General features: G+C 54.7%; 10 protein-coding genes and 1 pseudogene across 10 annotated transcripts, besides 2 other annotated features; all 11 read right to left on the bottom strand.

The window, feature by feature from the left end:
• Positions 1 to 241: 241 nt before the first annotated feature.
• LPMP_344680 (hypothetical protein) lies at positions 242 to 1,411 on the bottom strand (the record flags this gene model as incomplete). The annotated part of the gene is made up of 1 exon (XM_010704585.1): positions 242 to 1,411. One exon carries the CDS (start codon positions 1,409 to 1,411, stop codon positions 242 to 244), a length of 1,170 nt encoding a protein of 389 aa, XP_010702887.1.
• A 912-nt stretch (positions 1,412 to 2,323) lies between these two features.
• Positions 2,324 to 2,769: a repeat region.
• A 195-nt stretch (positions 2,770 to 2,964) lies between these two features.
• LPMP_344670 (hypothetical protein) lies at positions 2,965 to 3,972 on the bottom strand (the record flags this gene model as incomplete). The annotated part of the gene is made up of 1 exon (XM_010704584.1): positions 2,965 to 3,972. The coding sequence occupies one exon, from the start codon at positions 3,970 to 3,972 to the stop codon at positions 2,965 to 2,967; it is 1,008 nt and encodes a 335-aa protein (XP_010702886.1).
• A 2,458-nt stretch (positions 3,973 to 6,430) lies between these two features.
• LPMP_344660 (hypothetical protein) lies at positions 6,431 to 7,606 on the bottom strand (the record flags this gene model as incomplete). Its single annotated transcript, XM_010704583.1, has 1 exon — positions 6,431 to 7,606. The coding sequence occupies one exon, from the start codon at positions 7,604 to 7,606 to the stop codon at positions 6,431 to 6,433; it is 1,176 nt and encodes a 391-aa protein (XP_010702885.1).
• Positions 7,607 to 8,729: 1,123 nt separating this feature from the next.
• On the bottom strand, positions 8,730 to 13,145 carry LPMP_344650 (AMP deaminase, putative; the record flags this gene model as incomplete). The annotated part of the gene is made up of 1 exon (XM_010704582.1): positions 8,730 to 13,145. The coding sequence occupies one exon, from the start codon at positions 13,143 to 13,145 to the stop codon at positions 8,730 to 8,732; it is 4,416 nt and encodes a 1,471-aa protein (XP_010702884.1).
• A 1,439-nt stretch (positions 13,146 to 14,584) lies between these two features.
• Positions 14,585 to 15,083: a repeat region.
• An 88-nt stretch (positions 15,084 to 15,171) lies between these two features.
• On the bottom strand, positions 15,172 to 15,834 carry LPMP_344640 (membrane-trafficking protein, putative; the record flags this gene model as incomplete). Its single annotated transcript, XM_010704581.1, has 1 exon — positions 15,172 to 15,834. One exon carries the CDS (start codon positions 15,832 to 15,834, stop codon positions 15,172 to 15,174), a length of 663 nt encoding a protein of 220 aa, XP_010702883.1.
• An 831-nt stretch (positions 15,835 to 16,665) lies between these two features.
• Positions 16,666 to 16,977, bottom strand: LPMP_344630 (hypothetical protein; the record flags this gene model as incomplete). Its single annotated transcript, XM_010704580.1, has 1 exon — positions 16,666 to 16,977. One exon carries the CDS (start codon positions 16,975 to 16,977, stop codon positions 16,666 to 16,668), a length of 312 nt encoding a protein of 103 aa, XP_010702882.1.
• A 1,622-nt stretch (positions 16,978 to 18,599) lies between these two features.
• Positions 18,600 to 19,664, bottom strand: CYP40 (cyclophilin 40; the record flags this gene model as incomplete). Its single annotated transcript, XM_010704579.1, has 1 exon — positions 18,600 to 19,664. One exon carries the CDS (start codon positions 19,662 to 19,664, stop codon positions 18,600 to 18,602), a length of 1,065 nt encoding a protein of 354 aa, XP_010702881.1.
• Positions 19,665 to 21,528: 1,864 nt separating this feature from the next.
• Positions 21,529 to 21,975, bottom strand: LPMP_344610 (hypothetical protein; the record flags this gene model as incomplete). Its single annotated transcript, XM_010704578.1, has 1 exon — positions 21,529 to 21,975. One exon carries the CDS (start codon positions 21,973 to 21,975, stop codon positions 21,529 to 21,531), a length of 447 nt encoding a protein of 148 aa, XP_010702880.1.
• Positions 21,976 to 23,244: 1,269 nt separating this feature from the next.
• Positions 23,245 to 24,294, bottom strand: LPMP_344600 (glyceraldehyde-3-phosphate dehydrogenase-like protein; the record flags this gene model as incomplete). Its single annotated transcript, XM_010704577.1, has 1 exon — positions 23,245 to 24,294. One exon carries the CDS (start codon positions 24,292 to 24,294, stop codon positions 23,245 to 23,247), a length of 1,050 nt encoding a protein of 349 aa, XP_010702879.1.
• Positions 24,295 to 25,293: 999 nt separating this feature from the next.
• Positions 25,294 to 25,884, bottom strand: LPMP_344590 (annotated as a pseudogene).
• A 1,524-nt stretch (positions 25,885 to 27,408) lies between these two features.
• GCVH (glycine cleavage system H protein, putative) lies at positions 27,409 to 27,825 on the bottom strand (the record flags this gene model as incomplete). Its single annotated transcript, XM_010704576.1, has 1 exon — positions 27,409 to 27,825. One exon carries the CDS (start codon positions 27,823 to 27,825, stop codon positions 27,409 to 27,411), a length of 417 nt encoding a protein of 138 aa, XP_010702878.1.
• Between the last annotated feature and the right edge of the window lie 167 nt (positions 27,826 to 27,992).

The following is a 27,992-nucleotide window of genomic DNA, read 5'->3' as shown; positions in this document are numbered from 1 at the left end:
TCCAGAGAGAGAGAGAGAGAGAGAGAGAGAGAGAGGGGGGGGGTGGAGAGCGAGAGAGAGACGCACTGACACACGCGCCTACGCGCAGGTACACGCAGCCTCGGTCGCTATGTGTGTCATCGGTGCCACTGATGACCAACTGTGCAGCGCTTAATGAGCAGGTGGGTAGAAAGTGAGGGGAGAGGGTGTGTGCTAACGAAACGGCACAAGCGAAAGAAAAACACGGCGGCGGCGGTATCCGTCAGTGAGCGTTGTTTCGATAAAAGCGGTTGAAGACTCGGTCCCCGTGCGCCTGCATCGACTGCGCCAGCGTACGCCGCAGTGGGCCGGTGCGGGTCTCCATCGCTGTTTGGATGGACGCGGGGTCGTTCGTGTGGTTGTGCATGGCACCTCCCGGCACATTCGACCCGCCTGCGCTGGCTGCCACGGTCTGCAGCTGGGCGTTGTCACTTGTCAGCCACTTTCCCGGTGCGGTGAAGTCCTCGTAATGCTTCTCATACCTGTGCTGCGCAATCTTCAGCTTCTCCATTTCGACGATGTTGCGGTAGTGGGGCAGCCCATACTGTGGTGCGAACAAAAAGGCATAGCGCATCTCAAAGATCGACGCGCTCGGCTGCAGCAGCGACTCCTTAAAGCGGATAAATTCCTCCACGCTATACTCGGGTCGGAACCAGTACGGCTGGCGCAGCAGATGAGCACTCTGGTTGTAATGCAGCATCTCCTGCACCACGTGCTCGCTGACGGAGTCGGCGATGCGCTCAACATGAAACCGGAATCGATTGTGAATGCCGGTGCGCAAGTCCATGCAGCAGGCCGCAGCCGCAACACCTATGTTTGGCGTCCCCTCCTTCACCGGCATCAGCACGTGAAAGCCCTGGACGCCATAGTCGCCGAACGGCAACAGCAGGATGTGCTGCACCGTCATATCGTACGCTCGCAACATGGCCCCGCATGGAACGTCATCCTCTGTCGTCCAGTGATTGAGAAACTTGTCCAGGAGCCTGTCGTGTGGGGTGTCCAGCGGGAGTTCCGCCGCTGACAGCGTCAGCTCATGAATCGCATCCAGCACCTCATCCGTTTGCGTGGAGGCGAATGTGGGCAGGTTGTATGAGACCAGGCAGAACGTCTCTGGCGCGTACGACTCTAAGCAGACGAGTCCATAGCTGCCAAAGCCTACCTCGATGTCCAGTCGTTGCTCAAGCAGCTCGGTGGCAACATTGACATCGCCGCTCGCGTCACGCAACGCCGCAACCACATCGTCCACGGGGACGCCATAGCGACTGGACATGCGGCGCACCGTATCCGGATTGAAGCAGGTGAATGGGTGCGACCCCATCGGCATCAGCTCTCCAATTCTTCCCGACAATGGCTGCCGTTGCAGAGGTTTGTAGAATGCGACTCGGTTCTGCATGATGCCGAAGGAGTCGCCGGGAACCTTTATCTCATCTTCGTCCTCCTCACCAGGGGCCGTATCACTGGTGCGCATTTCCCTCAACAGTTCTCGGGGCGGCAGCTCTTGGTCGAGATGACGCCGCTCCGCCTCCGTGAGATCCTCTCGCATCCTCTCGAAAGTGCGTCGCGCGGCGGTGTGGGGCGTCCCAGCGCAGAAGCCACGCACACGCGCTCCGATTCGGCGCATTTTTCCGCTGAAGGGCGGGGAGTAAGGCCAAGATGGAGGAAGCCAAGAGTGTGGGGCGTCTGTGCGGAGGGCATACCGTCACTGAACAGAGAAAAAGTGACCCAAAATGGATGGGGATGGTGGGGACACAATGGCGAGAGGGAGGGATGTGGTGATTAATAAACAAGAGAAAAGACACTAGACTCGATCATAGTGGAATCCACTGAGGGGCGTAGAGCTCGAAGGGAAAGGGAAGAGAGAGGGCCACAATAACCCCTCTCAACATCAGACATTCATCAGCTGCAGAAGTGCAGAAAAGGGACAGTACACTGCAGCACAGGACGTCTGCATTCTCTTCTCGCTACACCGCGTTTGTAGCGAGGCTTTCCTGAATGCGACTGACTCACATCTACTCGAAATGCAACCCGAACATCTTCCTTCAGCAAGCGGCAAATAAACAGTGAATACGTGCACATCCGTCAACCGACTGACTTCATTTTTGACGTTCGCGTGGATGCGGCTTACAGCGAGTGCGCGTAGGATAAACATGGAGAAGAGCATTGCTAGCGCCAGACATTCTCTTCAGTTATCTAAAGCGCAATCAACTACGGCCGTCCATGACCCATCACAGAGACTGTTTTTCTTTCCAACGTGCCCCCTTCTCTGCCATAGAGCCTCCGCTCACTCTACCCCGCCTCCCCCCTCCTCGGTCTGTCACAGGCCCAATTGCGTCGTGCAGAGCACCCGTAGTGCACGCGTTGCAGCACTGCGCCGACTCACCGTCGCCTGAGCACGACCTCTGCCTCAGGCTTGGCCTACCACCCGTTCCGCAGGTCGCCCCTCACAGCTGCTCCCCGTCGTGCCGGGCGGGATGCGCTCGAGTCACGATGACACTCTGTCTATCGTATGGATGGCACAGGCGTGCTCACCGTCGCAGGCCGCTCCGACGCCGCGCCATCCACGACCTGACCGCCGGCATCCGTAGCGGTGCATCGCTCTCACCTCGCTACGTCGTGGGTGCCTGGCCCCGTCAGCGCCAGAAGCAGTTCGGCACTGGCAGGAGGGCAGAGGGTCCTGCCCGGGTTCCGCCTGGAATGGACGCTGGGCCCTGAGAGATGCTCCGCGCTGAGGTGCTCCTACAGCCATCAGGGATGGAGGCACCCTAGCCGAAAAAAAAAAGCGAAACGAGCGAATACTCAGGCGGTAGTGTGCACAGTTGCAGCACTGGTGGCGTTGAAAGAGACTCGAGTGACAGCGAAAAGGGGCTGTTGTGTCACTCATGCCGCCTCCCCGCATGCGTTTTTCTCCTCCTCAGCGTAGACTTCGGAAAGGTGAGCGTGACTGTTTCACACAAATCCCTTGTACATCACCTTCAACGTTGACTCATCCACAACGACCTCGCCGCTGGACTCGTCACGTGCCAGCTCAAATGCCACTACGGCGCAATTTTGCAGTTTTTTCTTCTTTGACAGGTGAGTGGAGTGCGGTGGGAGGAAGCGACGAAAAAAGTTGCGGAAGTACCCGCTGTGGCCCACCACGATCACCTCCTTGAGAGCAGCGTTGCTGCCCCCAGCGGCCGGGACAAGACTTGCCTCACCACTGCCACCAAACAAGTGCATAATGAACTCGTCCATGCGCTGATAAACGTCCACGCCAGCAACTCGGTTTCCAGCATTTAGGTAGGGGTCGAAGACGATAGCGAGCTCCAAAGGATTGGTGATGGTGCCGAGCTTACATGGCGCAATCTTTCCGGGTTCTGTCGACAAGCTCTGAGCGTCGATGTTCTGCGAGCCCTCCTGCAGTGCTGAGTCCATCACGATACGCTCCTGCGTGACCAACAGACGTGGCGACATGCCGACGAGCGCCGTCTCCATCGCGCGGCGTAGATTGCTAGATACCACTACTGATGTTGCTGGATCGAAGGAAATCTTTGTCTTGGCTGTTCGGATGAAGCTGGCGAGGTCCTGCGCCTCCTTCTTACCTTTGCTGCTCAGTGGGGAGTCGATAATACATGACCCAAAGGGGTCCGTGAGGAAGTTAATAAACTCATGAATTGCCGCCTTCGCCATGCGCACGGGCAAGTCGAGGTTGTACGAGTTGAAGAGTGAATTCCACACTGACTGCCCGTGACGGATAAAAACAACACGAATTATTCGCTTGCCCCTGGTGCCGTCACCGGCAGTGTTCATGCGTATGTAGTTGGTGCCGCGGTACGCCTTTGGAAGATCCTTTGCCTTGACCATGAAGACCAGACCATGGGCGTACAACTGGCACTTGGCAGCGGCCAGCTTCCTTACTGGGGTCACCACGATAGCGATGGCCACCAGCAGCGCAACCACCAGCCAGAAGAACATCGAGCCTGCAACTCAAGCGCGATACGGAGAGAGGACTAACAGACCCAATCCCGTGACTCACACGCGGGTGCGTACCACGGGGTAGGTACGCGGGGGAGGAGATAACACGTGTATACGCCAAACACCGATACACAGCCACACCAACGTCGCAGAGAGACGAGGTTGCTGAAGTTGATGTGACCTCCTTCGCGAGAGAGAAAACTGAGCAAAAGAAGGGGAGAGAAAAGTGGAGGATGTGCAGGTCGAAACTCTGAAGGGAAGTGTGCGGCGCACACAACATGCAAGAGAGAGAAGGTAAGAGAACAAAGAGGGGGGAAACGGCACACGCGTAAGGAGCACCCACAAATACCGAAATATCACCTGCCCTCTGAAAACCAACGGGTCGCAGGACATCGTTGCTGGGGTCGCGGTGGCGTGGTCCTACCGAGGACGACGACACGGAAAAGCACTACGTGGCATCAACTGCGTCTTTTCCGGCATATGCGCACTGACTTCCTCTCTGTCGCTCTGTGCGTGCGCTGTCGCCGTCAAGAGGAGGTGTTTGGTTGGAGTGTGGTTATCTTTGCTGCGCAGTTGCTTCTCCGTAGCTCACCTTCATAGTAGTGCGAAAAGGAGCACGGGAGGGAGGGAGAGGGGGGCTAAGAGGAGAAACTTATCGAAGAGAACGGCAAGACATGGGCTCAACCTGCACCAACGCAGGTACACACAAACAAGCACACACAGAGAGAGCGACAGAGACGGAGAGACAAGGAGTGACAAAAGGCGTGTAGGAAAGACCACGACGGCGCTGTCAATGATGACGCACACACACACACACACACATACGAGAAGAAAACACAGAAAGATGTGCCCACACAGACTCACCCTCTCACACAGTCAACGATCCGTCACGTCACAACCACACGTGTGTTGCCGCAGAGAGAGGAAAAGTGCGCACGCGCATCAGAAACACAGGCAAACGTCCAGCAAAATAGAGCACGGAGAAAAAATGTTGGGGAAAAATATTTGACAGTGAAGACGAAGACGGCGGAACACAGTAGAAACGAGAAGTCGCAAAAAACAAACGTACAGAAGAAGACGAAGAAAAGAAGTAAGAGAGAAAGAAAGAGAGAAAGAGGCAGGTGAAGCATGGGCGAGATAAAGTCATTGAGAAGCACCAAAAGAGAGCCCCCCAAAAGGGCAAAGAAGCAAATGTATCACGCCTTCTTCATTCTGCAGCCCAGTACATGTCGTCACGCTTCTTTCACCTTTTCTGCTGCTGTGGTTGTCGCTAGAGGTCCTGCAGAGGCACATGCTCTCCTCTTATCCTCTCTTCGTCGGGTTCCTTCTGCTTCAGCGCCACATCAGAGCGGGACCCTGTGCCTTTACCAGGTACAAGAGGGGGCAAGACAGTGCATACCGGCGCCACGACAGAGAGAAAAGGAAATACTCGGCTACGCGCTTCCCTAACGGCGTCTTGCCATCCTTAGTCTCTACGTATGCGTACCGTGGCGCCAATCTTCCTTCCCCTCTTTGCTCACCTCCATCATAATCGTATGGGTTGGCTACGATTCCATGGCAAGCGGTCAGCCACAGATGTCTACGTACGCACAGCACATACGCACACACCGGAAAGAGCTCATCACCTCACCCTGATGGCTTGCTGCTTTTCCACTCCTTCGCTCCACCGCTCACGTGCACGTAGATGCAAAGGCACAGGACCCGAAGAATCTCGTGAGGTCAGGGGTGCACAACAGGGGGTCCATAAAATCTGCATCGGTCATGACTGACCTTGCGCCGGTGGCACCCTCCCTGTGTGCGCATTCGTGAAGCAGGAAATGGGAGGGGAGGAGTGCAGTGGGTGATACGCACCATCACTGCGGATGTGCAGGAATTGCAGGAAAATTCGGAAAAAAAGAACGGAAGGGAAATGGCACGCACAGACAAGGAAAGCGAGGGGCGCCGAGTGGAAAGAGGAAACACACAAGGGACTCGTCACAGCATTCACGCACACTTCGACTAATACGAATCTGTGGGAAAGAGGAAAGAGGAAAGAGAACGAGTAGACGCAGAGCACAGCATAAAATGGTGGCACACTCATCCTCATCGTACTTGTCTGACTTCTGAAATAGAAAACGTACAAGAGAAAATAGTGTCCCGAAAATATGAAAACAACACCTGAAAAGGGGGAGACACGACGAAGCTGCAGAATCCATCGAAGAGAAGGGGAGACAGACACATAATGCGCATTCACCAAATAGTCTTATCATGCCGTATCACGTACGCACTGGCATTTGGGGGAAGAGGGGAGGAGAGAAAAACGCCTCCTCTCGCCACCCTTCCTGCGACATCAATAATAAATGAAAGAAAAGCAGTGTAGACGGGAAAGAAAGCACGGACATGGCAGGAGACGCGCAGGAAACCTCGAGTGCAACCACGAGCACGCACAAGCACAAAAGAAATTCACGTATCAGACAGCTCAGTTATTCGCCTTGGCGTACTTCTTGCTGAGCGTCTCTAGTAGCTTCGGTGTTGGGGTGTACATGCCCTGAAGTGGCAGCACCTCACCGAGGATAAGGCAGTCCTCCAGCCAGTTCGATTGAGCCAGCTGAAGCCCGGGGGTGGTGGTAGCTATGAGGTGCACTGCCTCGACCATGATTTCATCCTTCTTGTCATTGTGGTGATAGATAATGTGTGTCACACCGCTCTGCACCGTCTCCTCCAGAGAGCCCCGGTTCTCCGTGATCTTGCCACCGCATCGCTCGATGGCCATCAACAACGGCTTCTGCTCCGTTAGAGACGGCGAAAGTACCACGTTCATACCCGTGAAGAGGGCTCGGTTCACCCTGTTGTACGACTGTTGCGAGCTGATGAGCTCAATGCCGGCCTTGGTCTTGCGAACCTCCATCTTGTCATTTTCGTCGTCGCCAGTATCGGCGCTCATGCCGGTCGCGCACGCCACCACCGCGTCGTAGACGTCCATAACGGTGTACTGGGGTTGTTGAAGATCGAAGAAGGGCGGGAGAATCCCTCCCATGTCCGTCGTCACCTCCATATCGGTCGGCGGCTCAACCTCCTTTACCTTCTTCACCTTGGCCACCTTGGTCTCGGGGGCAGGGAAGGAGGTGGCGATCGCGTACTCGCGCTTGTTGATCTGATAGAATGGGTGATGGTGGTGAGGCAGGTTGGTGCCACGCACCGTCGCGTTTGCCACGGCCGGCACACTCGTCAGGCGATAGAGTGAGGGATGAATCTGGCGCGACTGGAGGAGAGAGTCCAGCATCCACCCAATCGGGACGCACGAGACGTTCGAGTACCGCTCAATGCAGATGCGGCATTTCTCGCTGCGCTCATAGCCGGGCCGGTAGACGATAATGTTTACCACTGAAGGGTCGAAGGTGGTGCAGCAGGTGGCGCCATGGCGCTCTGCCATGCGCCATTCCACCGAGTGACTCGGGTGCATGAGCGTGCGCGGGATGATGCCGTTGAAGTGGACGAAATATCCAGAAAAAATCTGCGGTATACCGTAGCGATCCAGTGGACGGGCGAACTGGCACACCTGGCAGTAGGTGTTGTCTTCCGCCTGCTCCACCTTGCAGTTCGAGCACACCCATCCACTCGTCGCTGTTACCGCAGCGGCTCTCCCCTCCGGCATGGCTGCGTCTGGTCTGCTCGGTATGTGCGAACTTCACACGAAGTATCAAAGTCAAAAACAAGCTGAAGATGAATCGTAGAATGATGGTTACAATATTGAAAGATGCCTGAGCTAAAGGGAAATAACACACACACACACACTGCAGGATAATAGTAATCAGCCGTGGTGCTACAGTAAGGCGCGCACGCACAAGTGTTGGAGGTGTTCCTGTCGCACAATACAAGGGCTGAGGGAAAACTAGGGCGTAGGGGGAGGGGGCGGAGCTATGCAGCACACACAATAAGAGGCGCACAAGTGGAGGTAGACAATTCAATAATGTACTACTCTACGCGTAACTCCATCACTATCAACACCGTGTCAAGGCGACGGAGAAAAAAGATTGAAACAAGAAGGGATGGGAAAGAGGGAAATATCCGAGAGTGGAGCGAGAAGGGTAGAGGTGTGACGAGAAGATGAGAGCACCAGTAGACCAGAAATGCGGGAGAGAGGTGAGGAGAACGGTAAGGAGCGACAGAGAGACTGAGCGGATTGCCAAAGACCACTGCAGACTTTGCGTTGGGCATCTTCAGAGCTGCCCTGCTCCCCCCTACTCGCCTTCCTCACGCCAAGTGTCTTGCTGCAGCAGTAACAAGGAGAGAGACACCCAACTACTGAGCAAGAATGAGGAAGAAAGCTGTCGTAGAAAAGAGGCAGCTGAACAAAGAGTAGGCGAGCAAAAAAAGGCTCTTCAGGTCTTGCTGATCTACGTTCTTCACTTAAGACGACTGTTTCGGTGGTTTTAGTGAGTGAATGGCAGAGAACCACAAATCACACCTGGTCGGCAAGCAGTGAAGAAAGGTGGTGATGCTGAAGGAGAGGGGAGAAACAAGGAGAAACACGCATGGGTGTGAGTACTTCTTCGCCTCTTTTTCAGATTTCGTAGACGCCATGTGCAGTCGACAGGACCGCACCTGAAAAGAAGGGGGGAAGCGAAACAGACGTAGAGACACGCATGCGAAAGACACTCGCGCGGAGGTTCCAGTAATATACATCCTTGTACAGCGAAAAGAAAAAAAACGCAACGCCAAAACGATCTGGGCAAAAGGGGGTGAGGCAATACCGAAGCCGCCCATACAGAGCCACCTCAGTATGTGGCAGGGCCATTGGCACCTGTCACGCTTGGATACGGCTGCCGCCCTGGCAGTGGCGGAAGTGGACGCCCACGAGAACCGCCGACGCTCACCTGGGTTACAGAGCGCATCAGATCTGGTGGCATCGGCTTCCAGCGCAAAAGCCTCTTCATTGCCTCTCCCTGGTGTGTCGGACAAGTGGGGCTCTGTACGATGCTAGAGCGACCAGCGCCGGCGTCGCCGACATGCGAGCCCTGTGACTTGTCACGCGTGTAGAGGGGGCCCTTGTAGGCCAGCAGCTCCTTCTCCTGCGCGGCCTGCTCCTCCGCCTCCTGGCGGCGAATGCCAATCTCCGTAATGTTCTCCAGCAGAGAGCGCTGTTGCCGTCGCAGGATTTCTACCTGGGTCCGGGACTGCAAGATCTTCTCTTTCGTGTCCTCCATCTCGCGCAGCATCACCTCCATCGCCTGATCATGCGTGGAGAGAAGGACGTACTCGTGCCGCATATCGACAATCTTGGCGTCGACAACGCGCTCCTCGGCGGCGGTCATCATGAAGCGCGCCACCGGCCGTCCGCAGCACAGCTCCAGCTGCTTCAGTTCAGTATGGTACGTCTCAAACCGAAACGCAACACGGATATTGGAAAGGTGCGTGCGCAGCGAGTCATTGCCCAACGAAGACGAGAGGAACCATCGGTCACCGATTGCGTTGCGCTTGAAGTTGTTGTCGAAGCCGCACTGTAGCACGGAGTTGCGCGCAATCTCGCACAGGTCATTCGCGCTGAGTCCCCATACACGTGCAGCAATGCTGTACTCCTCGATCAGCGGCTCCTGTGTTTGGTGGAACATCATCGGATCGTCAGTGCTCAACGACACATTCAGCCCGCGATGGAAGAAGTCGGGAAAGGGGTTGCTCAAAAAATACAAGAAAAGAGCGTTGTTGCTCAGAGGTGACACGTGCAGTCCAATCTGGGTCAGGTAGTAGAGGTACTGCATTGGTGGATCGTTGCGCAGATTGATACCGTGGCAGATGCTGTTCGCGCACAGAAAGGCGCCGTACAAGTGCACCTCAGAGCCAGACTCGCCGCAGTGCGGCCGCAGCCCAAACGTGGAGAAACCGCGAGAGGCGCGGAACTCGTTGAGGGTGCGAATGTTAGCGTACAGGTGGTAGAGGTAGTAGTTGTAGGGCGGGTTCTCGACAGCCGTCCACGCCCACGGCGAGACTGTCGTGAATGGGAGATCAATAGTGGCCTCGTTGTCGACGGAGTCGAATCCGCTCACATGATTGAGAAAGTTGTGCAGCGTTGGGTGCTCGCTCGGGTGCAGTGAGGCCTCCCACAAGGGCTGAAAGATGTTCTCTAGATACTGGCCAAAGCTGCCTATGACGTTCTGCCCGCGGAACACCTTGTACACGCGCGGCACCTGAATAATCCACTTGTTGTGCTTGTTTGCCATTCCGTGGGTGGCAAACCAATTCGCCAGTTTGTCCCATTCCTTGATGTTGATGCCGTAGACGGAGACGCGGTTCTCGGCGTAGGTGTAGCGGTCGCGTGAGTACTGTTCAAAAACGTCGTGGATGAGCTCTGCAAAGTAGCGGCCATTCATGAAGTTGTCCGTCTTGAGCAACAGCGAGCGCAGGTCGCCGTTTTCCATCGGGTTGTACTTGCTATTGAAGTTATCGAAGCGCTCAAAGAGCGTGTGGTCAGCCTGCACGTTCAACTGATCCACCGTCAAGTTCGGCGTGATGCCAGCCTTCACGAAGAGCTGCCCCAGGGTGATGATGTCGTCCCCCTTCTTCATAGCAATGTCGTCGCCGCTTTCCTTCAACTTGGCAAGCACAAACTTTAAAATCTGCTTCGGGGTCATGCCGGCTGCCATGTGGATGTGCGTGTCAACCTTAGTGGCCTGATAAAAGTCGCGGTTTGAGGACTGCCGATCCTCCGTGGTGCCCGCTTCGTTTTCATGGTTGAGAGCGAGGTGCAGGCGGAACTTGTGATCGAGGTTTTCGAGTCGCTTGTGCGCGTACTCCTTCACCTCGGCGCTGGCGCAGATATCCTTGAGCTCGCGCAGGTGCTTGTGGAAGTCGTCGAGCGTCGGCAGCGACCGCGGCCAGGCGTGCACGGCGCTTTTCGGGTACGCAATGAAGACCCCGTCGCTCGCCGCGTAGGTCCATTCATCCTCGTTGAAGGTTGCCGTCCGGCGCTGAAAATCTGTCTCGACGTCGTGCCGCTGCGCCGTCTCCCACGGCGGGGGTGGGCGCCAGATGTACTGGTGGCGCAGATCGAGCGCGCGCGCAACACGCGGTGCCGCCGTCGCCGTCTTCGGATCCGTGTGTGGTCCCTTGAGCACGGTGCGCGGAAAGCGGACGCGGTTGTCCATCACAGTATCGTATTCCACCTCCTGCACGTTGCTCAGGTAGTGCCAGCAGCTGGGCCCGGCGCCGACCTCTTGAGGGGGGCTAAAGTTAAGGTCACGCATCATGTTGCGCTCCAGCTCCCAGGCATCCTCGCGAAACGCAAGCCGTGCGTTGGTGACGTGGCTCACCTCAAACACGTTACCATCGACGCCCAGTTGGTAGTCGCCCCCGAGCCACTGCCGCTTCACATCAGGAGAAAAGGAAGACATGAGAACGCTGTTATGCGCAAGCTCTGTCATGTCCAGCGAGCTCAGTCGAAACATCTTCTGCGCCGTGGCGTACTCCTCGATGAGTGCGCGGGGGTTGTGGTGGTAACGCAGCGGCGACTCCGTCGATAGCGTGATGTGCAGGCAGCGGTGCAAAAAGTGGGGAAGCGGGTGGTCCTTGTATGCCACGATATCCTCCATGTGATCGCACAGCGGCGACACCGTTAGGCCAACACGATGCAGACCGCACAGGTACTGCAGCACGGGGTAGTCGGTAATCTTGGTCGCGCGCGTGATGACGTCGGAGAGGATGTAGGCGCCGATCAGGTCGTCCATCCCTGTCGACTTGTTGCCGGTACAGCGCAACTGAAATGGCACCAATCCCTTGCGCCGCCGCAGGCTATTCAACACAGCGAGGTTCGCGTAAAGGTAGTACATGTAGTAGAGCCCACTCTGCTTGTCCGCAATCTGAACCTGATCTGGGGGTGGTGCCGTCTCGTTGAAGTCGCAGTCGGGCCCGTCCCGTGCATGAAGCATTTGCAGAGCGCCCACCTGCCCCAGCAGCCACACCACGCCAGAGTTGCTCGGGTCATTCTCAGCCAAGGTGGCCTTGAAAAGAGCGAGAAAGATGTTGTCAAGCTGGTCCTGCACCGTCGTGCAGTTGCTCACCACCTCGAAGGGTGGCGACTCGGTGAAGCTGATGTTCAAAATATACTGCACTCTCGGATGCGGGCCCTCGAGCCTTCGCCGCATCAGCTCCGCCAGATCGCTCAGCTCGGTGGAGTGCAGGCCGTAGAGCGTCAGGCTGTACTCGGCGGCCTGTGGAGTGAGTGACGGCCGCTCTGCCCTGGTCACCACACGCTGCAGCACCTTCTCGCACAGGCACCCCTGCAACGCAGTAAAGGAGAAGCGCAGCTCGGCGCCGAGGGTGGCCATGCTCTTGTAATCTGCAGAGTCGATCTGACCGTGATGAGGCGCGTCCTTCTCGGCCTGCCATCCTAGACCAGCCACGGTCAGCTCATCTGCGGATCGTATGCCGTGTGTGCCAAGCAGCTCACGCAACGTGGAGCTGGACCCGTCGCGCAGGCGCACTGGTGCCTCCGGACTGCGCCGGTACATCTCTTTCACCCCCTCGAGCAGCTCCTGCGCGTCCATCGACTCGGCAAGCAGGACCGCGTTGTCTACCTTCCTGGCGGCCGAAAAGACACCCCCTGCTTTGTGATAATTTGCCCCCTCTTCCATCTCTGCATTGAGCAGAAAAAACATACGGGAGCGCTCTTGCATAATGCCAAGGCGATGGTGGCAGGCGTTGACGCAGCCGGCATTGCCAACGGTGAGCCGCACCCTCTGTACGTCCATCGCGTACTGCGCCCATTTTGGTATAGGGAGAAAAAGTGACACGTTATGGTCAGAGACCTGGTAGACGCCGTCCTCCTGCGCGATGGTGACGCAGCTGGGCATTGGGGCTGACATGTACGGGTTTTCCCGCTCCTGGCTATTCACGTGAGTCTTCAGGGGTCGGTATAGTGAGCGCACACGCAGGGCAGCCTCGATGCGGTCATGCACGCGTCGCATCTCAACACCGCCGTCGTCACCGTCAATGACAACTTGAAACATCTCTGATAGCTCGCGGGCGAGGCCTCCGTGCGGGACACCGTGGAGACAACGCAGGTGACCACTTCTCTCCGAGAAGGGAACCGTAGAGGTGGATCCGTTTTGCGAAAGTGCAGGCTGGAAGAGGACGCCAGGATGAAGCTCTGGCGATATGGGCTTGGTTGACCCCTCACGATAAGTGAATTCGTTGTCCATCACGGACCGCATGATGCTGAGGGGGCGTGATACGTAGGGGGGTGAAAGTGGCCACAAATGCGTGAAGAGGGTGGTGAAGAGGAAACTGGAAGGAACGTAAACAGAGACATAAAGACGCACACGCTGGTCCCCTTCCTGCGCTCTCCCTCTTGACTGTCGCTCTCGAAAGGCGCACTGGCGTGTGGTATGCGTAAGTATGTCAAAGCGGTGCCGCCCAGTCACTACCCATACGCTCGATGGGGTATTGTTTGCAGTATTGGGTGTAACTTCTTTTCCGGAAAGCGGGGCGTGTCCCACAACACGACTTAGGAGAGAGGTAGGAATGGTAATGTAATGATATATATATATATATATATATCACAAGAGGGAGTATAAAGTGACGAGAGGGCAGCAGAGCGTGGACTTTGCGCTTGTCGACCAAAGAGTTAGCACTACTCTAAACGACAGTAGATGCATCGCAGAGATGCTGCTTCTTGTCTTTGCTGTGTGTTTGTGGGTGTGGGTGCTGAAAAAGAGGCAGTGAGCGAGGAGAAGCCAGAGTTGGCCACGGATGTGAGGCACTCGAGCTCCTCCCTTTTGTATTTTCCCTTGCCCTAGCGCAAGGAATGCATCGTTCAGGGTTGTCTTATCACAGCTTATTGGGGGCGTTGTTGAAAGACTGCTGAAGGCGTACAGGAAGCAACGACTGTTCTTCAGACACACGCACACACCCGAATGTAAGCTCGGGTGAATGCAAAAGTGAAATCCGCTAGGAAGCAGCAATCATAACACAAAATTTGTGTCAGTGCAGACACGTTGTATGGATGTGACTTGGAAGGGAAAGAGGGAGGGGAGCAGCGGAAGGCGCGGCAAAGTACAAGAAAGGTTCGAAGACGCTAAGATTCCCTGTTCAAAATAAACAAAGAGACAAATTCATACGCTCCACTCCCCCTGCTTCTTAGCTCTCCCCTTCACCTCAACTGGCCACGACTGGGGCCGTGAGTATCGTCACGAGGTCAAAATAACGCAGTACGCAGGAAGCCCACTCGGCACATGAAGCGCGCACCGCGCGACCGCAACTCCCCCCTCACCCCGCCACTGCAAAGAAACAACAACAAAATTCAGTGCGCAAACAATAACGAGAACATGAAATAAATAAAAGAGCACGAGACCGAACGAAGAGCACCGCGGACACACCAGAGCTCCAACGAAGGGCGAAACATACGACAAGACATGCCGCCAATGAGGCACTCGATCAACAAAAATAGAACCACAAAGAGGGGGAGAAAAAAAGGAGAAGCAATAGGGCAGCAAAACATTCGAAAGGCAATGGCACCCTTCAGAGTCCCTCCCTTGCGCTCAAAAGGGATCCAGCAGAGTAAATGAAAAAACAAAGGTCCGAGAACTGCATGTGCATTTTATTTCTTCTTTCATTGCCTGATGTTCAACTCATCCCCTCCCCCTGATGGCTGTAGGAGCACCTCAGCGCGGAGCATCTCTCAGGGCCCAGCGTCCATTCCAGGCGGAACCCGGGCAGGACCCTCTGCCCTCCTGCCAGTGCCGAACTGCTTCTGGCGCTGACGGGGCCAGGCACCCACGACGTAGCGAGGTGAGAGCGATGCATCGCTACGGATGCCGGCGGTCAGGTCGTGGATGGCGCGGCGTCGGAGCGGCCTGCGACGGTGAGCACGCCTGTGCCATCCATACGATAGACAGAGTGTCATCGTGACTCGAGCGCATCCCGCCCGGCACGACGGGGAGCGGCTGTGAGGGGCGACCTGCGGAACGGGTGGTAGGCCAAGCCTGAGGCAGAGGTCGTGCTCAGGCGACGGTGAGTCGGCGCAGTGCTGCAACGCGTGCACTACGGGTGCTCTGCACGACGCAATTGGGCCTGTGACAGACCGAGGAGGGGGGAGGCGGGGTAGAGCGAGCGGAGGCTCTATGGCAGAGAAGGGGGCATATGGGGTAAAAGAAAAAGAGTCTCTGTGATGGGTCATGGACGGCGGTCGGGGGGCTTTGCCCAGCCGCGGTGGGAGAGGCCAGGCTGCTAAACGATGCTCTGGCCGTAGATGTTCTCTCTGTGCCGCAAGAGCGTTCCCGACACGCGCCAGTAACGCAACATCACCACGCACAGCGCAAACCCGTGCAGAGACCACAAAATTGCACTAATGAGAATCATCACAAACGAAGTCACAGTGCGCATCAAGCTGAAGGCGTAGAGCCAGCCGCAGCCACCGAAGCCAGTGACGCCGACCGCCATCCACACATCGAACGCGACGCCTAGGAAAAGACCCAACAGAGCAAGCTTCTGCCGCGGTCTCGACGAGTACACGATGGCGCAGTAAACGTTGTAGTACCACGCAATCCACGCGCCAGGGATTCCCAGCAGGAACAGGAAAGAGAGACCAAAGTGCGTGACGTTTCCGCCGAGAATGAAGGCCACCAAGGCAGCGACAATATTATAGACGATGAGGACCATTAAAGTGATGTAGAGACCCGCTAGGATGTACATAAAGCGCTGCTGCGGCACAGGGACCTGCTCACGGATGTTGTGGTAGATAATTGGCTTCACACAACAGCACTCCGGTGGAAAGTTGGGATCGGGCTCAGTCACATGAGACAACTTTTGGCTGCGCTTGTTCAGAGCCTCGCGCCTGGCAGCGTTCTGCCGCTCCTTTTCCAGCACCATCTCCTCTGTAACGATCACCATTGTCTCAGCTTTTAAATAGTGGGGACTTCGAGGAAGCAATACGTGTGCAGATGTGTGTCAGACGTCACAAGAAGCACGATGGAGGTCTGTTTGTGACGACGTGTGGAAATGTCGTCCGGGAAGACTCTTTTTGCGGAAGGAGAGAGTCAGGGAAGGAGGGGCATAGGAAAAAAAAAAATTCACACGGCAGACAAGAGGAGAAGTGTAGAGCACAAGTATTGCCTGCAAGCGGGGGGGGACAGCAGACCAAGAGATAGGGAACGAGTGCATAAGAGCGAGAGAGAGAGAGAGACGGCAAAGCAAAGACAAAACCCTACTTCTAAAGAGTCATACAAAGGCCAGTGCCGGGACGGCGCCGACAGGCGACAAACACAAGAACGGCTTTCGTTCGCGTCTTATGGGTTTCTTCAACCTCGCGTTTCCCCACGACGACACGAAGAGTGGGTGTTGAGGCACAACAGACGCACGTTTGTGGTGTTTGTGGTGTGTGGGGGGAGCAGGAGAGCTAATACACTCGGCAGAAGAGGAGGCAAGCCCGCAAGCGAGTCACTGCTGAGAGTATCACGAAGAACATATGACCTGCGCCTACTTGCCTCCTCGTGCATCGACACCAACCTCAGCGCAGGCATGGCACGCCAAATGGGCTGGAGGTGCTGTGTTTTCAAAAAGTCAACTGTAGGTCAGCTACTTGCAGTGTCAGCGCCACAGAGTACAAGACGGCAGTTGCCACCCACAAGAGCGCTGGGACTGCCGCGCCGCGGAGCGACGTCGGCAGAGCAGTACTCACGGTGGCAAAGCAGAAAATCAAAGCGCGCCATATTCGAGGTCGTATCAAACCCTCAGTGGCAATCCGATGAGAGGGAGAAAGAACTGCATGGTTTTGGAGCGCTTCGGCGCACATGCAAAACAGACGCGCGCGCACAGCGCCGCGGTGAAGAAGATGCGCAGCACGACTACTGCGTAGCACTTCATGATGGCTGCAGTGGGAGTGGCACAGGCAGCCTCAACCGCTAGCCGCGCGTAGACAAAAGACACGAAGGCTAATATCAAAGATGGAGAGGTCCAGTAGTGCAGGATGTTCTTGGGTGGCGCTCTCTTCGTGGATTGGGCGGCAGACGTCCACTCATTCAAGAGCGTACTCATAACTGAAGTGAGAGACAAAGGAAATAAGATGTTTGGCGACAGCTCTTACCTGTCGCCTTGGTGCACTGCAAGCAGCCTGGCGCGCGCAAACAACTTTATCCGCTGCGAGCAAGGGAGCTGCCGACGTGTATCCATCGCCTGTCGCGGCGCTCATTCGATTCAGGTCAGCCTTTGTCCACTTGAAGGGCGGCTGTAGAGGGGCCACGTGCACGCTGGCCGCTGGCGCACCAGTGCTTCGGGTGTCCAGCGAAAGCAGTTACTGTACCACAAGTCACATCAAAAACCTACACCACTCCTGAGTACGGCCCAAGCCCAGGCGACCGCCTCACTCATGCCATACAGACACCACATCATCGACGCGAATCCTCCATCTGCTCACGTCTTCGACTTTGAGTGAGTGTGGGTGTGTATTGGGGGGGAGGCGGGGATGGGAAGGATGGTAGAAGTGGGCGGGTGGGCTGCCTCGAGTGCGTCGCTGACTAAAGCGTCTCCTACGACACGAGTGACGGCAAGCGAGAGAAAGCACGTACACATGTGTGATCAGAACAACAATAAAAGGGCAGGCATAACGCCACGGCACTATCGGCCTCCAGTGCTGCTTACTTTCTCTGTTTCTTTGTTCTCCAGTGAAGAAGCGAGAGCAGCAGAGGAAAACGAGTGAGACGCGCGCACAACCACACGAGTCACAGGTACAAGAGCAGTCCCATGATAAAAGCCCGTCGCAAAGACCTTCGTCAAACGAGAAAAGGAGGACGAGATAATAGAGGAAAAGTTGAAAAACTTGCGTCTGCTCACCTAAGAGGCTCAGCGCTGGCGTCAATGAGAGAAAGGAGGTGGCACAGCACGAGGGGCATCAAACTCCACCGCTAGTGGTACAGAGCACGACATGGGCTCGCCTAACGAGGAAAAGGAGAGAGCATCAAGCCAAAAGACAGGTGATGGGCCCGCAGGAGTGCGGGTAGTGCAGCAGAAAAAAAGATGCACACGAAAGGACAGGAACACGACGACACGCTCAAATGTTTCGTATGCCGAGAGCTGGCAGGCCGAAAACAAAACGGTCACTTCGTAATAAGCAAACAACGTACACCCTCTCTCCACCCCCCCCCTTCCCCTTCTTAGCCCTTCTCTTTTGACTATCGATGAGTCATCAACTGACTCTTTTGCTCAGTTTTTCTCGCTTTTGTTTTGGTTTTATCATCGAGTAAATCTCCTCTCGGTTTAGATCACCAGTTGCTTTTCTTTCCCTGTGTTGCGAAATTCGTTGATGTGCACAATGAGTCACGAGTCAGTGACCGACGAGGCGCACAAGGCAGAAAAACAAAGGTGAGAAACAGACAGAAACGGAGAGAACGAGAGAGAGAGTCTCTCGTGTGTTTCGAACGATAAAAAGAAAAGAACTCCATGAAAAGACGCGGCATGCAATGCGACAAAGAAAAAAAAAATCGATAACAAAGATCAAACAAGTCAAACATCAAGAGAAGAGGCCAATGGGCGGAGTGGCTGCACCGCCGACACGGAGTCTGCGGAGGAGAGAGGCCGCGCGTTGCGTTCCACGAAAAGCGTACCTCACAGTGCGGTCAAATGTGTCCACCCTACCATGTCCTGTCCGGCATGCGCAATCCTCACGAGAACATCTTCTTGAGTTTGGCTGCCAACTTCGCCTTTTGCATCTTCACCTTCTCCTTTGCTTCGCTCAGCTTCGCGGCAATCTCTGCGTTCTCCGGCTCAGTTTGGTGCGCCAGCGTCAAATCCTCGACAGCACTGTCGGCATCGCCAGTACTCAGTGCCGCCGTGCCGCGGCGGAAAAGCGCCTTGGCGTTCTTCGCATCCACACTGAGAGCAAGAGACGCTGTTTGTCGAGCTTCCGACCACCGCTCGAGTTTGATAGCGCACATTGCGCTGTTGTTGTAACAAGCGATCAGCTTCTTGTCGACCTCAGGGTGATCATCCTTGTTTTCCACCTGATTCAAGTAGCGCACCGCTTTCGAGTACTTATCTATGGCAAAGTCGAATGCGGCGCTCGTGAAGTGGGAGTTACCAATCTGGCGAATCTCCTCGGCGGCCGCGATGCGCTTGGCATCGTCCATAGGCGACTCGACATCCTCTGGGTAGTCGGGGTACATGTCGCCATCGGCAGCCAGCACCACTTCAGGCACCGCATCCAGCGCGCCGCAGCCGGTGATGACGCAGTCCACCACAGGTTTGTCGTTGGCACCGGTGGTAGTCTGCTCAACGGCGCGCACTGTGTTCATGCCACGCACCACGCGACCAAAAACGACGTGGCGGCCCGTCAGGTGCGTCGCCGGCGCCGTCGTGATGAAGAACTGCGAGCCGTTGGTGTTGGCGCCAGCGTTGGCCATGGCGAGTAGGCCGCTCTTGTCGCACGGAATTGTGAAATTTTCATCCTCGAACTTCTCGCCGTAGATCGAGACGCCGCCGGTGCCGTTGTGGTTGGTGAAGTCGCCGCCCTGGATCATAAAGCCAGGGATGACACGGTGGAAAGTGCAGCCATGGTACGTCATGGGCACCTCCGTCCCCTCCACCTTCTTCCCATCGTTGCCGAGACACAGCTGGCGGAAGTTTTCGCATGTCTTGGGTGTCACATCTGTGAACAGCTCCACTACCACCCGCTCCTTCTGAGGTTTCCCACCAATGGTGATGTCGAAGTAGCAGTACGCGTTCGGCATGATGCTTGCGTGCGTACACCTCTAGAAGTAATGCTATATATATATATATATATATATATATATATATGGGCGTGTGTGTGTGTGTATGTGTAATGTAATAAAGGAGTACTGCTGTGTTTAGTTGCTGCGACCGCAGAATCCTTGGCTTTGATCGGGTGTGCAGAGGTCGTTACTCTCTTCGTCCCCCTCACAAGGGTAGCTCCGCTTTTCCTTTCCGCTATTCTGTGAGTTTACGGTTGCAGTTGTCGTCTTAGTATCCGTAGGAAGAGAGATACTCGAATACTATCGAAGGTGTACTTGGTGTAGTGTGTAACCAAAAAAAAAAGGAGTTAGTTGAGTGTGCGTGTGCGTGGGTGTGAGCACTGGATAATAATACTGCGCCAAACAAGAAGAGAATTACACATCAGTAGAAAGGGAAAGAAAATGAGAAAGAAAAGCGGTGCAATGTGTGTGTGTGGGGGTACGTAGTTTATACCCACAGATACAAGTAAAAGAAGCCAAGGAGAGAAGGGAGACGTGAGTGTAGGAATATGAAAATAAAAGCGGGAGGCTCCGCGGCGTTAGCCGTAACATACGTAGAGACGGCAGAAAGAGATAGGGGGCTCGATGAGCGACTCAATTGCACTGCTCTACATCACTTGTATCGTTTCTTTACAGACAGCAGTAATAATCTTCACCCACGACCCTTCCCGCATCATCAAGCAGCTCGCAGGAGGAGTGCGCAGTGGAGACCTTGTAATAGGAGAACACACGGCTGGGACTCCCGCCTCGTTTTACAAGACATCAGAGTACACCTAAGCCAATCATTCCCACAGCGACTAAAGCGACGCAAGTTCTCGGTCTATCCGCCCACTCTGCTGGCGCCTATTCGTGCAATTTTTTTTTTTGACTCTAGAGAGAACGTTGTCAAAGTTACGCAAATGCACACACACATACACACACGAGACGGCTGATGAGCATGTGCGCATACGTCTTCACCTATGCCAAGTTGCCGGAAGTGAATGCTAAGCAGCATGCCAACCCTTCCAGGAGCGGTCTTGAAGAACATCTACAGGGCATTCACCACATCTCCATCGCGGTGTCTTCGAAAACCTCCTAGCATAAAAAGCGCGAAAGGGTTAGAGGACAAGATCAGCTGAAACTGAAGGAGGATAGGCACGATCATCTGTGTAGGCACACGCACAGAGAGAAGAGTCACCGAGGGTTGGAGCGATGAGGAAGCGAGAGAGAGGAAAAGGGGGAAAAAAACAGTGAAAGCAAAGTCTTGGCAGATACACAAAAATGAGTAAAGCTCTATTGACTCCACCACGATGTTCTGGCAATGTTTTCCTGCTCCCTCTATTCACTTCACTCATTCACCCCTAGCGCTTTTTTTTCCTGTCTTCGCCTATGTGGATATACTTCACAGCGCCACCGCACTCCTACACGCAATGCTCCCTCTCAATGCGTTTCTCTATGTAAAGAAAACGAAATAAAAGGCAGCAATACTACACAAAACTGACCGAGATGCAGAACACCAGGCAAGGAGAGACATGCATCGAAGTCGTCGCGAGATCATCTACACGTGCACTCAGAGAACGAACAAAAAGTATTTTTTTTTAAGAGAGAAAAGTGGCTGCGTCTAAGGATGAAAATACAAAGAAGAACAGAGAGAAATGTAAGCCTCCCTTACCACTTCGCCGACGAAAGAGGAGGGAACCCCAAAATAAAGGCAAACGCACGGAGACGTCACCAAACACACACACACACACACACACACACACACCGGCAGATGCGTCTTTCGGCAGCAGTCGAAGATGCGGCTGGGATTCATCGTTGAGCTACTGGGCACTCCAAATGAAGTAGGAGCCGCAAGATGGTGAGCTTAAAAGTTGTACTTCTTCATGTAGTAACAGACCACCGCTGTTGTCATCGCCGCGACCAGCTCGTAGCCGGTCTCGGTCACGAAAATTTGGATGGGACGGTGGCACGAGAAGGTGCGGTGCACGCGCATTGTACCGATCACTACGGCCACCATTGCCGCCGACTGGTACTGGTAAAGTGTCGAGCAATCACACATGTGCACCAGCGTTAGTACGATAAGAGAGCGGAGACACGAGCAGGCAAAGGTGGCTGCAGAGACCATTATGCCGGGGTAGCGCGTGATAGCGTGCTCGACGCGCCGCACGCCCTTGTCCGCAGCAACGTAGTAACGATCGATTTGGCGCACAATGCAGTCAAACCAGACCATTGCCAGCATCTGCTGCGCGACGGCGCTCGTCACCAGGTGGATGGGGTCGATCTCATACATATAGTTCATGATGACCTCCATTGTAGCGTTTCCTGAGGTGAGGCAGGTATAGCGATATTTCGTTGCTGTGGGTGCTTCACTCTAGAAAAAGCGAGGACGGGTGAGGAGCAACTGACGTTTGATGCGCAGGTTACAAGGACAAACCCCCACACACACACAAGGGAGATGAGAAATCGAAACGACACCTGTACGCAGTGAGGCACACCAAACGGAAAAAATGACTGGCTGCGTGGATCAGACACCTTTTTATTCGTTTGAAATCTTTTCGACGTACGCTGATGGCTGTCAGTGCTTCTTTGTGTGCGTGCGTGTGTGTGGGTGTGTATGTGCCTGTGTTTCGGGGTGCTGGGTGGCAAGTGGATCTTCTTCGCGTGACATGTGCACGGACAAATAATAAGACGAAGAAAAAAGGCGAGATGGAAGCAGTGGAGAGAAAGTGCATGGGCTGTTGTGAGTGAACTGCAACGGGCCCCACAGACCACGAAACAGTGACGAGAGGATGGGTATATACCATTTAGTGGCGCGTTGTCTCCGACGATGGGGGTAGAGAGGCAGCAGTGCCACGCGAGCAGCAAAAAGCAGCCGGAATCAAATAAGAACGATGCGGAGGCAAACACGTATGTCCATGGATGTCTATCGAAGACAAAGCCATCCATCAAGCGCTACCACGTCCAGAGGCATCAAAAAAGGGCCTGACTCGCTTTCATCACTTTTCGGTTCCGCAAATGTGGCCTGAACACTCGTCCCCCTACTCACCCAGATGTAACCCGACGCCTCTGCGCTGGGAGAAGCTGATGTTGTCTTCTGCATCTTTCAGTCGGCATCGGTGTGGTGGTCGTCGTCTTTTTTTTTCGGCCTCACTGATTTTCCTTTCGGTTGTATGTATGGGTGTGCCACTGTTAGTTGCTGGTCGTGTCGTCCATGGGCAAAAGCCAGGAGGGGAGGGGTGTTGGCACAACCCGCACAGACGCATGCGCACGTCTACACGTATAATCTCATCCAGAAAGTGCCAGGAGGAAGGGGAGACAAGAAAACGAAGGGTGTTTGATTACATAGGAGGGCCTGCATTCGGCCCGAACACAAAACAAAAACACGACAGTACACATGAAGAAGAGAAGGAAGAATCACCGCAACAGCGGAGAAAGAAGAAGCGTCAGTGGCTCTTCAAGGGACAGACAGATAGAGATGGCCATGCTCCAACACTGCGCGGGCGACGCAGAAGACAGGGGGAGATCACCAGATGAAGAGAGCCGCCGTGCTTGCCTCGGGTGCGTCTTAATGATGCGTTCCTTACGGCCCCGGTGGTGCGTGAATGGCGTGTGCCTGCTTCACCAGCGACAACAGCACAGCAGCGTAGTAGCACTCTACATCCACCCACAACACCATGCGATGCACCTTGCCATCGGTGCTGCTGCTTGACGAAGCAGCGTCGAGAATGACACGTGAGTTGCCAATGCAGTCAACACTGATCATGGGCCTGTTGGCGATGCACACCCTCGCGGTCGACTCCGAGTCGATCATGGAGTGCGCAAAGGCGCTCGCCACCACATCTGCTGACGTGGCCTCTTTCGTGTAGACAACTAGGTCGATCGCACACCCTTGCAGCACAGGAACCTGGAAAGCGCCAGCACTCACGTGACCAGCCAGGTGAGGCAGGAGCGCACACACAGTTTCTGCGCCGTTGTCGCGACTGGAAGCCATCGCACAGTTAGCATATGACTGCAGCCGTGCTTGCCGCCAGTCGCGCGAGTCTTCCGACTTGGCACCGATGGGGTGCTGGGGTTGAGTACCATAGAGGGCCGTGTAATTCACACGCTCAACCTCCATCACCTTCGCCAGCGCGTCCAGCACTGGAGCTACAGCGGCCCCGATCGGCGTTCCTGCAGCGCACACAGGCAAAGACGCCGAGAGTCTCTCCAAGGCACTTGATGCCATGACTGTGTTGATATCAGCACTGGCTGCTGCGATGAAGATGCCCGCCGCACCACCTGTCACGTGACCCCAGCTGCGGCTACGTGTGGTGTAGAGGCCCGTGCACTCTAGCACGTAACGTGCGCCGTACTGCTTCCACAGGGATAACTGAGGATCTTGGGCTGCCGACACATAAATAACCTGGGTGTCGTTGAGTACAATCTGGTCCTTCCTCGTGTCCGTCACTCGAATTGGTGTCCCCGCCGGGTTTCGACGCGGATACTCCTGCTCAATCACATATGCGATGTAGGCCGCGCACACAGAGGCGTCAACGACTGCCGTGACGGTGAAGGATGGATCAGCGAGGGCCGCGAATAAGGCGGATTTCCCCACAGGGCCGAAGCCGTTGATGCCGATTGTAATTGACATGCGAAACGAAATAAAAAGTGAGGAGCAGCAAAGCAGTCGTGTGGGTGTGTGTGTGTGTCCTGCGTCTTGATAGCGATGGCGCTACCGCTTCCACTTGCGAAGCGTCAAGGTATGCGTGGGAATTTGTGCACGGCAGTCACACAGTAGAGGACAGTGCGTGCGCCGTCAAAGCAGTGATGCAAAACACACACATACACACACGCACGCACACACACAAAGCAACACAAGCGAGTAGGAGGAGTGAGACGACAACAGTGAAGTTGAATCAAAGAAATCAATAGGAAGAAGTGCATGAAAGCGAGCTCATTAAAACAGTGTCGTCCAGGGATACCCTGCGGATCAGAGGTGCGCAAGGCAAGTCGTCACTCTTACAAAAGAGCTCGAGCAACGTAAGACGTTGTCGATGACTTTTCATGCGCGCCTTTCGTTTAGCTACGTTGCAGAATAGAAGAGAGAGTGCACTGGTGAGGGAGACGTCCCACCTGTCTAGCAATTACCCCGGCGAAGGAGGCAGTGGGAAAGAGAGAGCAACGATGCCAAGCAATGAGCTCGAAAGCGCTGCGCCCCTCCCTTCCCCTGCAAGAGAACTAGCAGAGATGCTTATCAAACTAGCTGGAGCAAGTTTGTTGTCCTTCGGTTACTTTCCCGTCGAAATCAGCCTCGTGTACCACGTCATACATCGATTCAGAGACTATCGCCGCTGCTCTCAGCCAAAGTAGTAATGAAGCAGCTCAAAACGTATTCCTACACTCATATGAGTTCAGCTTCGGATTAAAGACCGAAGCAGGGGACGGAATAAAGCTCACTGAGGAGACCGCCAGACACGGTCACAGTTCTTTGATGACATCAAGTGCTGTGAGGCGTGTCTGGTGTTCCTTTGCCTCACTGCAGCTGCGCGAGCGACTGCCGCAGTACATCTGTAAAACTCCGGCGGTGATACCTCAGAGGTTATTGCGTTGCCACAAGTTGCACCTCCCGCGCGCGCAGTGCGCTTAGTCGCTATCGTGTGTCTGCATCTTGGTCATGTACCTTTAGCTTTCTTGCCTCCAGAGCCCGCATTCGCTGTACGTGAGATGCCCCCACTAGCCGTGTGCGTCGTACTAGTTCCCGCCACGCTACGTCAGTAGCGCCAGCCTCCTCTGTCATGGGTTCTTGTTTTCGACGAGAAGCCTTGGCGGCCTCGGCAGTCCGCTGTTCGAGTGCAGTCTCCGTTTCGCGTAGTTGTGGTCAGTACGTTGCCAATGCGCGTCTGCCCACGTCTAGAGGATACGGTGTTTCGATATTATTGTTGTTCAGCACCAAAAGGAGCGCCTCTGATTGGATTTTCCTTGCTCCCAGATGTCCGGTGCTGCAGCAGCTGCGATGACCGTGACTCGAGTACGGTCTCCCATGCAAGAAGCTGATTTGACCCAGAGTGGTGCAGAGGACGTGGTACCTCCAACGCTATTGACCGCCGAGTGGGCTATCGAGGGGAAGCGCAGGGAAACTAAATGCAAACGCCTCGCTTTCTTACGACTGCACGTTTATGCATTGAGTGAGATGAAGAAAATAAAATGGACAGAGCAGGCCAAAGTACAAGTGCGCACGCATCTACCGATTTAGGAGGTGGGAACCGGCACACGCGCTCAGTGAAGAATCCACTGGTAGCGGCCCTGCAACAGGTGACAGCTACAAAGACCACCAGTCAACAAAACCTCGACATACGGGCTTGTGCGCTCAGACGGCCGCAATTCCTTTTCCTATATTTCCCCAAATAACAAGCGAAAGACGACTGCAGTCGCAGACAAAAAGAGTAGCGGTGCAGTTGCAAACGACTTGCAAGAGCGTGAGGTTCAAACAAGAGTGTAACTGGACTCCGCGGCTTCTTAGAAGTCGAACCACAGCTGAGCTTGGGACAGCACACATCGCATCGCCTTTGGACTCAGCTCAGCCTCACCTGGTCATCACACAAATGTCAGCGATGGGCTCGTTTTTTGATCTCATCGAGTCCACAAAAGCTCATCATATTGAGCTAACCAGCATTCTGAAGGAAGGTGGGAAGAAAAGGTTGAAGGGGTAATGGGAAACTGCGGGAAAAAGACAGACTAGGAAGAGCGAGACAGCCTACGCACGGAAAGAAGAACCCCAGACACAAACAAAACGGAAAGAAAAGAGAGGGGCTGCAGAAGAACGCAATCGGCTTCCCAAATTGAAGCGGAAAGGAACGAAGAAAAACGAGGAGAACGCAAAAAAAAAAGAAGCAGAGAAAGAGTTGTCCATGACTTTCATCAAGTAATGGAGAACACCACAACATGCTGTGATTTCTCTTCGTTTCTTCTTTAGCTCGACTGTAACCCCACTGAATATATATATATATATGTGTGTGTGTGTGTGCTCATTGGCGATAGATGAAAGAAGAGGACGCGGTGCACCTTCGCCGCTATAGAACAGATTGCAACCTCAATTTTCCACCCTCTTACGTGTCCGTGCTTGGGCTGGTGTAACGGAGCGGTGAGAAGATGTAAGTGTCGAGCTGCGCGGAAAGCGGGAGAGAGCGAGCTAAGATGAAAGGTACGAATTGCAATCGGCCTCTTGGTGTGAAAGCCGCTGTTGTTTCCTGTTCGCCTTTGACTAAGTTTGTCCATTCCTTTCTTTTTGTGCTTCTTGGCAGCATCATCAGCCCTCCCTGAACCTTGACTTGTACGTAGGTTCTTCTCTCCGCTGCCGTTGCTACTGCTGCCAATTCCGCTCACACTGTCATCCCTTTCGGTTCTTCGTTTCTCTTTCATACACTTACTCTTTCGCTAGCCCCAGACACTACCCCCCCCCTCCAGCAGAGTGATGCGAGCTTTGAAAAAACCAAGTTGCCTTTCATTCGTCTTTTTTCCCGAAAAAAAGACACCGCACTATTTCGTGGATAAGAAGCGGCGTTTGAATGCATGCACACCGTGTACATGCACTCCGAGATAAACACACGTAGGTAGAGACCTACACGCATACATACTCGACTCGGTCGCGTCTTTCTTCGCAGAGCCAAAACAAAAAGGTACGCACACAAGCGCAAGGCGAGACAGAAGGAAGGAAAACACAAAAGCAAAAATACCCGTCGTCAAAGCAACTGCACGCACATGTCACTTACTCGAGGAACTTCTTGTACGCCGCCTCATCCATGAGGCCCTTGGGAATCTCAGAGCACTTCACCTTGATCAGCCAACCCTTCTCCTCCGGAGACTGATTAACGAGGCTCGGCTCATCTTTCAGCTTCTCGTTCACAGCTGTGACGGTGCCGTCGACCGGGGAGTACACGTTGCTCGTAGCCTTTACGCTCTCCACCTCGCCTACCACATCCTTCGCCGTGACAGTGTCGCCTACCTGCGGGAGAGAGACGTACACCACGTCGCCAAGATTCTCCTGGGCGTAGGAGGAGATACCAATGGTTACCTCACCCTCACCCTGCTCCACCCACTCGTGGCTGTCGGTAAAGTGCCTGGTGCCATAGAAGCGCAGACAGGCCACAGCAACGACGGGTACAGCAGCGAAAGCCCTCCGCATTGTTGACTGTGGTGCAATGAAAGAAGTATTTAAAGAATGTTTGGCTCTTGAGGAAGTAGAAGAAAAAAAGGAGGGAAAGAGCGAACTTCTTGAAAGGCGCGGATGGTGATACGCTTCAGGGTAGGAAGGGAGCGTTTTGCTGTGTGTGTGTGTGGTGGGGGGGGGGG

Source organism: Leishmania panamensis, assembly GCF_000755165.1.
Source record: "Leishmania panamensis strain MHOM/PA/94/PSC-1 chromosome 34 sequence".
NCBI classification, from domain to species: domain Eukaryota; phylum Euglenozoa; class Kinetoplastea; order Trypanosomatida; family Trypanosomatidae; genus Leishmania; species Leishmania panamensis.
The sequence above is the reverse complement of the archived record's forward strand: the minus strand, read 5'-3'. Positions and strand labels throughout refer to the sequence as shown.